The sequence below is a fragment of the Oryctolagus cuniculus genome, chromosome 10 (assembly GCF_964237555.1).
Source record: "Oryctolagus cuniculus chromosome 10, mOryCun1.1, whole genome shotgun sequence".
In the NCBI taxonomy this organism is placed as follows: Eukaryota; Metazoa; Chordata; class Mammalia; order Lagomorpha; family Leporidae; genus Oryctolagus; species Oryctolagus cuniculus.
Genome location: NC_091441.1, coordinates 8,646,689 through 8,659,721, shown reverse-complemented (window position 1 = coordinate 8,659,721; position 13,033 = coordinate 8,646,689). Strand labels below are relative to the sequence as shown.

The following is a 13,033-nucleotide window of genomic DNA, read 5'->3' as shown; positions in this document are numbered from 1 at the left end:
AGGTCACTGTGAAAACTGCCAAACTGCATTTCTTGCTAGGCGATAAACTTGTTAATTTTGTTAGGTGATGAACTAACTGTCTGAAATTATTTCATCAGGAAATATATTCTTTGTATTTCAGAATTTAATTTTATTGAAAAACTAATCTGTATAACACAAACTGTTCTAAGAAATAAATTTCATATATATTCAGCACACATTCTCGATTAAGAACTTCCAGGTTTCCACTTCCCCTTTAAAGTGCATCCACACCCACACACCCACACACACCCACACACAAACCCCCTTACTCACTCTCTTTTTTCCCTCCCTCACACAAAATCCTCTCAATAAAAACTTAACCGCAAGTTCAAATCACAAACACCCAACTTAACCTACTTAGAACCTAAAGATGACCAAATTAAATGATCACACGAATGTGAGCAATGATCATCTATTTAGTGATATAATGATGATATAATTATAATGGGAAAATAATAAAGATGATGGAGGATTCTGAGAGTGAAATTTCTAATGATCTTAACTGGACGTCAAAAGAAAAGCTTTATTATTGATGAATCAAGAGGAAATTGTAAATGCAATCATTACACCTAAAAACACTGAGGCATGTAACAAGATACCAGTCATTCAAGTTAGGAACTCAGAATGGCTAATGGTGGATCCAGGAACTGCTATTTTCTTCCTAAGTCACAAAGTACTATTTGATTATTCTTTTTAAACTCTTGGCATAAAATTCACTATGATAAAATTAGCAATAAAAAAAATCACAAACTATTTAGAGAGAATTAAAATAGGGTTCATTTTTCCTCTCATACATTATATAATAAGTACCACAAAGAGTTATTTTCACAGCCCCTCATATTTACTAAAATGTTATAAGCATGAGAGACCCATAAATGCTTAGGTAATATAAAAGTAATCTTTTTGAGGAACTATTTTCAATGCTAATAAAATGTAAGAGATGACATTAAAATGCACCACATTCTGGGGCAGGCATTCGGCACAGCCACTAAGATGCTGCATCCCACACCCAATGCCTGGGCTTGTGTCCCAGCTCCATGTTCAGCCCAGTTCCTGCTACTGCACACCTGTGAAGGCAGCAGATGAAGGCTTAACTGCTCAGGTGTCTTCCACCCTTGTGGGAGACTGGAGTGAGTACAGGGCTCCTGCCTCTGGACTGGCCCACTCCCAACTGCCGTGGGAATTTGGGGAGTAAACGAGCAGATCTCTCTCTGTCTCTGTCTCTTTGCCTTTCAAATAAATAAAATGTAAGTCTTTTAAATATGCCATATCTGATTCATCTTATCAGAATAAAAGACTCTTTTTTTAATTTTTGCTGTGAATTTGCACCATTTTTATTTTCTACTGCCGATTCAATTAGGTTTGTTACAAGCAGAAGAGACACAGTCAGTGGTCAGTTCACTACGCTAAACAGTGAGTCAGTGTTTTCGGTTTTCTGACTTTTTTATGGACCTATAATATTTGCATTTATTTAAGGGGTACAGTGTTGTATTTTGATACACAAACAAAATGGTTTATAAACACTATCAAATTGTATTTCTAAGGAAAAAGGAGGGAGAGAATACTAAAAAGACACACATACCTCCCGACGCACCATGCTACATTCTGACTGGTCCAGAAGAATGTTCACTACAGTTCCCCAGAGCCCACCAGAAATGTTCTGACAGCTGTTTGCCAAGGCCACACAGCCAGTGTCAAGGGTGGTCAGAGCTGCTCCTAATGCCAGGGAAGTGAACCTCACCTGTTCAAAGTAAAGAGAAACATCAAGTCAAAGAATCCTACTTCCTAACATAAATTCTAAATTCTTCTGATATATAAAATATCCTTCTATAAGTAGGACATTGGTTTTATATATTTTTTTTTTTTTTTTGACAGGCAGAGTGGACAGAGAGAGAGAGACAGAGAGAAAGGTCTTCCTTTTGCCATTGGTTCACCCTCCAATGGCCGCCACGGCCGGCGCACTGCGGCCGGCGCACCACGCTGATCCAATGGCAGGAGCCAGGTGCTTTTCCTGGTCTCCCATGGGGTGCAGGGCCCAACCACTTGGGCCATCCTCCACTGCACTCCCTGGCCACAGCACAGAGCTGGCCTGGAAGAGGGGCAACCGGGACAGAATCCGGCGCCCCGACCGGGACTAGAACCCGGTGTGCCAGCGCCGCAAGGTGGAGGATTAGCCTAGTGAGCCGCAGCACCAGCTGGTTTTATAATCCTAAATTACAAAATATAATTATAAAAGGCACTGTCCTGTAAATTTATGAATAAAACTTCTATTCCACATTTCAAATAATACTTGTAATACAGAAAAAGTTAAATATAAACAAAAGATCCACACAAATAAAATCAGATATAAAGAAGCACAAAAATTATAGTTTACAAGTTTGTATTTTTTAAAGGAAGATTAGAGCACTTATACATCTTTAATGATACAATTTCTATTGATTCTCCATCCTTAAAAATGGTACCTAATATTTCGTTCAGCCTTTCCTAACTTCAATGGTTTCTTCCAAATATAAGGTTTTTTAATTTCCTTCAATCATCTTTTTAAAATAAAGAAGTGAACTATCTTTTTATAAAGCATTTTAGTATATTCTCAAAAATTAAATGACAAAAATGTTTTAAATATGGTAGAATATGTTTGCTGTAGTACCATTGTTATTCAATCCACACATTTTGAATTTCTGAATTCTAACTCAAAACCAGTTTCAATGATAGTTACATAATAAAAAATAGTGATGACAATAGTGCAGTCATAACATAGGTAATAAGTCTAAGTTCAATGTACCTCAATGTACCTTAAGTTCAGATTTGATTACAAATCAAAGTTTTTACTGTAACACACAATCTAATGATTTCTTGCTCTAAATCAGTGTGAAAATGGCTAAAACTGGAAAGATATTTAATCATATAAAATTGTGCGTTATAAGAGTTCTATTTCATTAAATGATACATCTGTGTCAATAAGCTTTATAACTCAAAATTTTCAACTATGCTTCTAAACTGCTCGAAAATCACTGGGCTTCTCTCAGTAATTTTCAACTGCCCTTTCTGAAAATCATAAATTTTATCACCTTTTTTATATTTTCGAAATGTAACATATGAATTAGATTAAAATGTACATCTATGCACTTAAATAGATACCCCCAAAATTCCTATGTTGAAGCCCTAAATCCCAATGTGACTATATTCTGAGACACAACATTTAGGGAATGCGGCATCTTTTGCCAAATGCATGCACCAAGAAGGTGCCATGTGAGCACACAATGAAACGGTAGCCTTCTAAAAGGAAGGAAGAGGGCTTGCACCAGAGACCAACCATTCTGGCACCCTGATCTTAGACTTTCAGACTCCAGAACTGTGAGAAAATAAATGTGTTGTTTAGGCCAACTAGTCTCTGGTATTTTGTTATGGCAGCCTAAGTTAAGACACAGTTCAAATAAAAAAGGGATAGTTACTAAAATAACCCCTAATAAGAACAGGTACAAGCATGTGTAGTTTGTTTCAATCGTTTTTAATATAAACACGGCGGGCCTGACTTTCCTTCACACTCACCTCTGGATCCCGGTCAACCCACAGTGGAATCAACCAAGTCAAGCCTCGCTGAGCAGCAGCAGCAGCATGCTCTTCACAGTGACTACCTAAAGGCAGGAACCAAAGCGACATCCACTCCTACAGCAAGCAAAGGGGGAGCAAACACCTTAGAAAATTTAAAATAACTGAATTTCCAAATGTCAAAACAACACACAAATGAATTTTAAGACTTGGTTTTTATCCATTCACCAAAACAAATGCAAACAAAAATCTTAGCTTCTCCTAAAAAAGTTAACAATTTTTATACAGAAGCTGTTTTTCCATGAATTAACAAACTGTAATTTAATAGTGATTACACAGTTCAATCAAAATAAATTTCAAATACAATTCAGATTTGTATAACATCCAATTTGTAAGAAACGTGTCAGACAAAAATCACTTGTCTCCTAAAAAGAAAAATCAAAAGAATCATCTACATTTAGCAAACAAAGAAGCTCGAACCATGTTAGGAACAGCGCATTCCTTTTCAAGCAACTGTCAGAAGAAATGCAGCTTGCAATGCTCTCACCGAACTCTGCGCCTGGGCCATCATCTCATGGGATAAGTGAAGCAAGCAAAGAACCGTGCTCTTTGTAACACCTTTTCCCATGAAAGACATGGCATTTCCTCCACGTTCCACATAAAAAGAAGTAATAACCTGAAAATCAAATAGAAACAATTTTATGTGGCTTTATTCTTCATGGTGTGTGTGTGTGTGTGTGTGTGTGTAACTTTCTGCTAACATGCCTGAATTGAAGCCTAACCATGTTAAGATACAACAGTCTTACTTTATATTGAACAATGGTCAAGATAGTAAATTTTATGTTATGTGTATTTAACCACAGTTTTAAAAAATATTCTTGGTTTAAATATTTTCCCAATGAGATCTTCCTTCTGGGCACCTCCATTCTGTGCTTTCTGGCTCTGCCCTCATTGTGGCCCCATGTGGCTCAGCCTCTGCAACTCTGAGAACCTCACTCACCACAAAAGCCCTCAGGAGGCCTGGACTCCTTACAAACTGGAAAATGGTGTAAGAAAATAAATACACCTCCATCCAAAAAAGGAAGAGGAGCTGATGCTCATTAAAAAAAAAAAAAAAAAAAAAAAAAAAAAAAAAAAATAATATATATATATACATATATATATTATATGAGAAATGTCACTCAAAAATTTTCAGGAGCGTATTGGCTTCAGTATCCAAGATGACAGAATAGGGAAAAGACGTGCTGCTTTCCAAGAGAGGATAACAGAAGAAAAGCAGAGTAAATGCATTCTCAGGAGATAGTTGGAAAGAAGTTTACAGTGGAAATTCTACAAAAAGGAGAGTGATGCCATGCAGCAGCATGGACAGTACAAACACATTACATCCAACAGGGGCACCAACGGACACTGTCGATGGAGAACACATCATCCTCACGGAGCGTGGAGCAAGGTGAGAGGAGTCTGCAGCAGCCTGTGTCATTGCTGACACTGCCTGAGGGAGAACCTAGTGGACCACAGACTTGCAGTCTGGCCTGGAGCATCTGCAGGGTACAGGGAGCCCACCTAACCCCATGAAGGGAGAGCTCATTGCTTTCTTCCCATTCCTTGACAAGGGCCCCCAGAGACTAGTAGGGAGGAAGCACCACCTTAATAAGGCAGGTAGAGGCTGCTGCCACTCCCACACACACAAAGAACACAAATCCATGATCCCTACTGACTTTTGAGTCTGAACTGGAAGGTTGGCAGGGGGCATGGCATCCACTTGGGCCTGTGAGACACTTCCCTCCCTTCACTCTATTATTGGAACCTGGAATCAAACTACCAAGATGGACATAGACAGGCAGTTGGCTCTGGGAAAGCCTTGGCTCTCACTGAGAATGAGGCAGGCTTGTGGGGCTGAAAAGTGGATCCCCTGCTCCCTGTGACTACATGAGCCCTGCATGGTATGACTATGGGAATTCTGTGACTGCATGATAGGGCATGGGGTCCAGCAGGTCTCTGGGCAATCACTGTGTCTGGAATCAGACTCAGAGCTCCCTGAGTGCCTGGGGTAGGTCACTGCAGAGGGTTATGGGATCACACTGAGGACTGCATAGATCCTTTGTGTGCTTGATGCACCTGCCTGGGTGCAGTGTAGCCACTGTGGGCTCACCCCAGGCACTAATCACCTTGGCAGAGAAGTGATGTGATCAAACTCCCTGGTGCTGACAACAGAGGAGATCTACCAGGGTGACACCAAACTGGGTGTCACCATGGACTCTTACCCTACCCTTGAGCACTGATCAGAATTCCTTGGCCCCATCCAGCACACACCTCTGGATACCCACTGAAGGAACAGGCAGTCCACTAAGCCACAGAGGCATATTTCAAAAATAAAATCTATCAGAGAAGAGAACCAACAAGTGTTTCCACAAATCCCTAAATATAACGTACAAACACAAGAAACATGAACAAGGAACACAATATGAATCCCCAGAGGAACACAATACTTCACTATTAGAATGTGAAGACAATAAAAAAAAAAAAAGATTGTGAAGACAAAGAGATTGATAAAACGCCTGAAAATGAATTCAAAAGAATAATCATAAGATTACTCAAAAACACAGAGAAGCAAATACATGAGTTAAAAAAATCCATACATGACATGGATGAAAAATTTTCCTGTGAGATACAGATATTGAAGAGAAATCAAATTGAAATACTAGAAATGAATAATTCAAGATGTCAAACAGAAAATACAACACATTTAGTAAAGCAGAATAAAGAACATCTGAGATAGAAGAGAAATCTTTGGAAATATCTCAGACCCCCCCAAAAAAGAAGAAAAAATTAACAAAACTGAAAACAATGTTCAAGATTTCTTTGATATTAAAAATGACCCAATCTACAGGTTTTAGGAGTTCCTGAAGGCGTAGAAAGAAGGGATTAGAAGGGCAGTTGAGTGAAATAACAGCATTAAACTTTCCTAATTTGGAAAAAGAAAGGGATGCCTAAGTACACAAGGCATATTGAACTCCTAATAGACACGATCAGAAAAGATCTTCACCACAACACACTACAGTCAAACTTTCAAAAGTAAAACATAAAGAAAAGATTCTACAACGTACATGAAAAAAATGGCAGATTATCCCTTCAGAGCATCTCTAATTATACTGACAGCTGATTTCTCATCAGAAACCCTATAGCTAGCAGAGAATAGAGAGAAATAGTCCAACTCCTATTAAAAAAAAAAAAAAAAAAAACAACACTCATCCCAGAACACTGAAACCAGCAAAGCTCACATTTATGAATGAAGGTGAAATATAAAGACCTTCCACAACAAACAGAAATTGAAAGAATTTGTCATCACTCGCCCAGCCTTACAAATGACACTTAAGGATGTGCTAACACAGAAAAAAGACAGTTATCATTATGAAAAAATGAGAAAGCAGAAAATCTCATAGTAAAAGTACAAAGGAAATCCAAAACAAACATTTATGGACAAAATTTCAGGACAAAGTCATTACTAATCACTAATAACCGTGAATGTAACTGGCCTAAATTCTCTGATTAAAAGATACAGCCTGGATGAATGGATTCAAAAAAAAGACCCATCTATTTGCTGCCGAAAAGAAACACTCCTCACCAACCAAGATTCACACAGACTGAAAGTGAAAGAATGGAAAAAGGTACTCAATGCTAACAGTAAGCAAAACTGGGCAGGAGTAGCCATCCTAATATCAATCAAAATAGACTTTAACATAAAAACTGTTAGAAGGGACAAAAACAGGATTATGTAATGATTAAGGGATCAATTCAACAGGAAAATGTGGTTATAAAAAATGTGTGCATACCCAGTTACAGGGTACCTGGCTATTTAAAAGAAATGATAATGGATGTAAAAAAAAAAAAAAAAAAGACATAAACTCCAATACAACAATAACAGGGAACTTCAACACCCCATTTTCAACAATGGACAGATCAACTAGATAGAAAATCAAAAACAAAGAAACAACAGAGCTAATCAACAGTATGCACCAAATGGACCTAACTGATATCTACAGAAACTTTCATCTCACAACTGCAGAACACACATTCTTTTCACCGATGCATGGAACTTTTTCGAGGACAGACTATATGGTAGGCCATAAATCAAGTCTCGACTAATCCAAAAAAACTGAAATCATACCCTGCATCTTTTCTGATTACAATAGAACGAAGCTGGAAATTAAAAGACCTGAGACTCTCCAGAAAACATGCAAACACATGGAGACTGAAACATGTTCTTGAATGAAGAGTGGTTCACAGAAAAAAATAAGAAGGGAAATTTAAAAATTCCTAGAAATGAATGAAGATGATAATACAACATATCAAAACTTGAGCGATGGAGCTGGCACTGTGTAAGCTAAGCCTCCACTTGTGGTGCTGGCATCCTATTGTCGGTGCTAATTCATGCCCTGGCTGATCTTTTGATCCAGATCTCTGTTTATGGCCTGAGAAAGCAGTGGAAGATGACCCAACTCGTTGGGCCCCTGCACCCATACGATACACCCAGAAGAAGCTCCTGGCTCCTGGCTTTGGATTAGCTCAGCTCTGGCAATTGCAGCCATTTGAGGAATGAACCAATGGATAGATGGCCTTTCTGTCTCTCTGTCTCTCCCTGTCTCTCTCTCTGTGCCTGTACCTCTAGCTCTCAAATAAATAAATAAAATATTAAAAAAAAAAAAAACTAATGGGGTACAACAAAAGCAATGTTGAGAAGTTTATAGCAATTGGTGCCTATATCAAGAAATTGGAAAGGAATCAAACAAATGGCCTAACAATGCATCTGAAGTACCTAGAAAAGAACAAACCAAACCCAAAATTAGTAGGAGGAAAGAAATAATTAAAATTATAGAAGAAGGAGCCAGTGCTGTGGTGCAGTGGGTTAATGCCCTGGCCTGAAGCGCTAACATCCCATATGGGTGCTGGTTCAAGTCCCAGCTACTCCACTTCCAAACTAGCTCTCTGCTATGGCCTGGGAAAGCAGAAGATGGCCCATTCCATGGGCCCCTGCACCTGTGTGGGAGACCCAGGAGAAGCTCCTGACTCTTGGCTTTGGAACGGCACAGTTCCAGCCATTGCGGCCAGTTGAGGAGCGAACTATCAGATGGAAGACCTCTCTATTTCTCTTCTCTCTGTATAACTCTGACTTTCGAATAAATAAATAAACCTTAAAAAAATTATAGAAGAAATAAAATGGAAACAAAAAAAGATACAAGAGATCAGTGAAATGAAGAAATTATTTTTTGGAAAAATAAAACTGTTACACCTTTGGCCCAAATAACCAAAAAAAAAAAAAAAAAAAAAAAAAAAAAGACTTGAATTAATAAAATCAACATGAGGGGCTGGCACTGTGGTCCAGCAGGTTAAAGCCCTGGCCTGCAGCACCGGCATCCTATATGGGCACTGGTTCGAGTCTCAGCTGCACCATTTCCGATCCAGTCTCTTCTATATCCTGGGAAAGCTGCAGAAGATGTCCCAAGTCTGTGGGCCCCTAAACCCATGTGGGAGACCCAGAAGAAACACCTGACTCGTGACTTCAGCTCAGCTCAGCTCTGGCCACTGCAGTCATTTGAGTAGTGAACCAGTGGATGGAAGACCTCTCTCTCTCTCTCTAGCTCTGCCTCTCTCTAACTCTGTCTTTCAAATGAATAAAATAAATCTGAAAAAATAAAATAAATAAAATAAAATCAGATATGAAAAACGAGATGATGCAATGGATACCACAGAAATAAAAAGAATCTAAGGAATTACTACAAACAGCTATATGCCAACAACTTGGAAAATCCAAGAGAAACAGATTTCTGAACACATACAATCTACCAAAATTGAGTCATGAAGACACAGAAAGCTAAATAGACCAATAATCAAGAGAGAGACTTAACTAATAAGAAAGATTCTCCCCCTAACCCCACGGGGACCCAGGACTGGACAGCTTCACTGCTGAATTCTACCATAAACCTTTAAAGAAGAACTAATTCTAATTCTCAAACTATTCAAAACAACTGAAAGGGAGGGAATCTTCCCCAACTCCTTATATGATACCAGCATCACCTTACTTCCAAAACCAGACAAAGATACAAGAAAGAGAACTATAGACCTATAACCCTGATGAACATAGATGCAAAAAATCCTCAACAAAATACTAGTTAATTGAATCCAATCACGCATTAGAAAGCTCATTCACCCAGCTCAAGTGGGATTTATCCCTGATATGCAGAAATGGTTCAACATATACAAATCAATAAATGTAATACATCATACATTAAAAACTGAAGAATAAAATCATATGATTATTTCAATAGATACAAAGAACGCATTTGATAAAATACAACATGTTTTCATAATAAGAAAGCAAAAACACCTTAAGCAAACTGGGTACAGAAGGCACATTCCTCACCATGAAAAAAGCAATGTATGACAGATTCACAGCCCACATCATATTGAATGGGGAAAAGTTGGAAGCATTTCCACTAAGATTTTGAACCCGACAAGAATACACACTTTGACCATGCTTGCTCTATATAGTTCTGGAAGTTTTAGCCAGAGCCATTAGGGAAGAAAAAGAAATCTAAGGGATACAAAGTGGAAAGGAGGAACTCAAATTATCTCTGTTTGCAGATGACATGATCCTGTGAATAGGGGAACCTGTGGGGAGCAACTCGGACTAGACTAAGTTACTGGAATTAAGACTTATTCTATGCATCTGCTCTCCCACAATATGGCACTGGGAGAGGAGAAAACAACTTCTACACAGCTGCCTCCAGTTCAACCAATAACCTGCAGGAGCTGATCCTGCTCCTGATTGGAGGAGAGCAGCGTACTCGGCGTGTGAGTAGCAGAGTTGGGATTGGTGGAAGAGGACTATAAAGGAGGAGAGAGACAACATGCACCAGGAACATCTAAGGGGAACATCCGGATAACATCTGAGCAGCCCCCGAGGGAGCCGGCCGGCGGTGTGCCACTCCCCCGCTGAAGTGGGGAAAGTGGCAGGGGGAGCCACCCTTCCACGGAGGTGGAAGGGATGGGCAGCCAACCCGGGAAGGACCAGCAGCAAACCCGGGAAGGGCCGAGCAGACAAAAGAACAGCGCAGGGTCCTGTGTCGTTCCTCCGCGAAGAGGGGGAGCGACAGGAACCAAAAGATTCCACCAAGAGAAGCTTGATAAAGTTGCAATTTATAATATCAATTAAAAAAAATAGTCTTTGTATATACAGAAAATGCCATTGCCAAAAAAGAACTTGTAAGATCAGTCCCATTCACAATAGCTAAAAAAAAAAAATTTAAATATCTTGGAATAAATTTAACCAAGGATGTAAAAGGTTTCTACAATGAAAATTATAAAACATAAAAGAAATAAAGACACAGAAAAATTGAAGGATCTTCCATGTCCATGCTCCATTAATTGGAGGAATTAATATCAAAATGTCTACACTACCCAAAGCAATTTACAACACTCAATGTGATCCCAATCAAAATATCAATGACGTTCTTCTCAGATCTAGGAAAAAAGGATACTAAAATTCATATGGAAACACAGGAGACCCTGAATAACTAAAGCAATCTTATTTTTTTTTTTTGATGCACAGTTATTCTTAAGTGTTGAAAATTAACTGAAATGTGATCCCTGTTGAACATGGGAGTGGGAATGGGAGAGGGAAGAGATGTATAATTTGGGACATGCTCAGGCTGACTGGCCCCAAGTGGTGGAGTTGGAAGCATACCAGGGGATTCCAATTCAATCCCATCGAGGTGGCATGTACCAATGCCATCTCACTGTTCCAGGTGATCAATTTCAGTTCACAGTTGGTCATGGTGGAGGGACTGGGAGTCAAAGGGAGCACATAGACAAGTCTAGTACCTGCTAACGCTAACCGATGGAGTAAATAAAGGGGAGAGTGATCCAACATGGGAAGTGAGATACTCAGCAGACTCATAGAATGGCAGATGTCCTAAATAGCACTCTGGCCTCAGAATCAGCCCTAAAGGCATTCGGAGCTGGCTGAAAAGCCCATGAGAGTATTTCAGGCATGGAAAGCCAAGACACTCTGGCAAAAGATCTCTGCGAGTGAGATCCCAGTGGAAAGAACAGGTCTTCAAAGAAGGAGGTACCTTTCTCTGAAGAGAGGAGAGAAACTCCACTTTGACTATGACCTTGTCTAAACAAGATAAGAGTCGGAGAACTCAGAGGGCTTCCATAGCCTTGGAAACTCATGACTGGAGCATAGGGAGATTACTGATGCCATAGACAGGAGTGTCAATTGGTAAAGTCAACAACAGGAGTCACTGTGCACTTACTCCTCATGTAGGATCTCTGTCCTTAATGTGCTGTGCATTCAGATTTAATGCTATAACGAGTACTCAAACAATATATTTCACTTTGTGTTTCTATGGGGGTGCAAACTGTTGAAATCTTTACTTAATGCATACTAAACTGATCCTCTGTAAAAAAAAAAAAAAGAAAAAAGAAAAAAAAAGAAATTATCAACTCCCAACTTGACTCTCACTGGGATTAAACAGGACAATAGGTCTGCTCTGATTTCATCATTTAAAAAAAAATCATCTATTATTTTTCACTTTATGTTTCTGTGTGGGAGCAAACTGTTGAAATCCTTACTTAATGTATACTAAGCTGATCTTCTGTATATTAAGATAATCGAAAATGAATCTTGATGTGAATGGAAGGGGAGAGGGAGTGGGAAAGGGGAGGGTTGTGGGTGGGAGTGACGGTATGGGGGGGAAGCCATTGTAATCCATAAATCGTACTTTGGAAATTTATATTCATTAAATAAAAGTTAAAAAAAAAGAAATCAGGTATTGATAATTCTTCCATTTTCATTTCTATGTGAATTTTTCTTAAAAATAGAAGGACATAAAGCACTAATGCAAGTCAAATGTTTCAGTGAAGTTTCAGCAGTTCAATTTTATTTATAACTATTATAAATAAATCAGTTAAATGATTCTGGACAATGTCTAACCTTGAAATGTTAGAAAGAGAGTCATAAACTAAACAAAAAGTAGAAAAAAAAATACTAAATAGGAAAACATTAAAGAGAGCATCAAGACAGTTCATTCTTTGATAAGACTAAAAAAACACAAACTCTTACTGAGTCAATCAAGAGAAATGAAGAAAAGAATTATTAAACCTGGAATAAAAGACAACCTCACTATAGACGCAACAAAAATTATTTTAAAAGGATTATTTTATGATTAAATTCAGAAATACAGATAAATTAAAAAAAAACTTACTAAGCCACACACAAACACACACACACAAACAGCTGAATAATATTCACTTAAAAATGCAACTGATAATTTCCAAGCTTCTCAAAAACAAAACTCCCTGTCTGGATTGCTACACCATCAAATTCCATCAAATATTTAGGGGAAAATTAACACTAATTCAAATCAACAACTCCAAAAAAGAAAAAAAGACAAAGTTA

The 13,033-nt window shown here is 38.5% G+C and overlaps 1 protein-coding gene across 4 annotated transcripts in view; it reads right to left on the bottom strand.

Annotated features, from left to right (window-relative positions):
• RTTN (rotatin) overlaps positions 1 to 13,033 on the bottom strand; it is a 230,378-nt gene that overhangs the window by 96,680 nt on the left and 120,665 nt on the right. For all 4 annotated transcript variants that reach the window (XM_008261459.4, XM_051851884.2, XM_051851886.2 and 1 more), the window contains 3 exons: positions 4,118 to 4,246; positions 3,571 to 3,687; positions 1,604 to 1,762 (listed from right to left, as the gene is read on the bottom strand). In XM_008261459.4, coding sequence (XP_008259681.3) covers positions 1,604 to 1,762; positions 3,571 to 3,687; positions 4,118 to 4,246 — 405 coding nt within the window. The remainder of the gene's footprint in view (positions 1 to 1,603; positions 1,763 to 3,570; positions 3,688 to 4,117; positions 4,247 to 13,033) is intronic.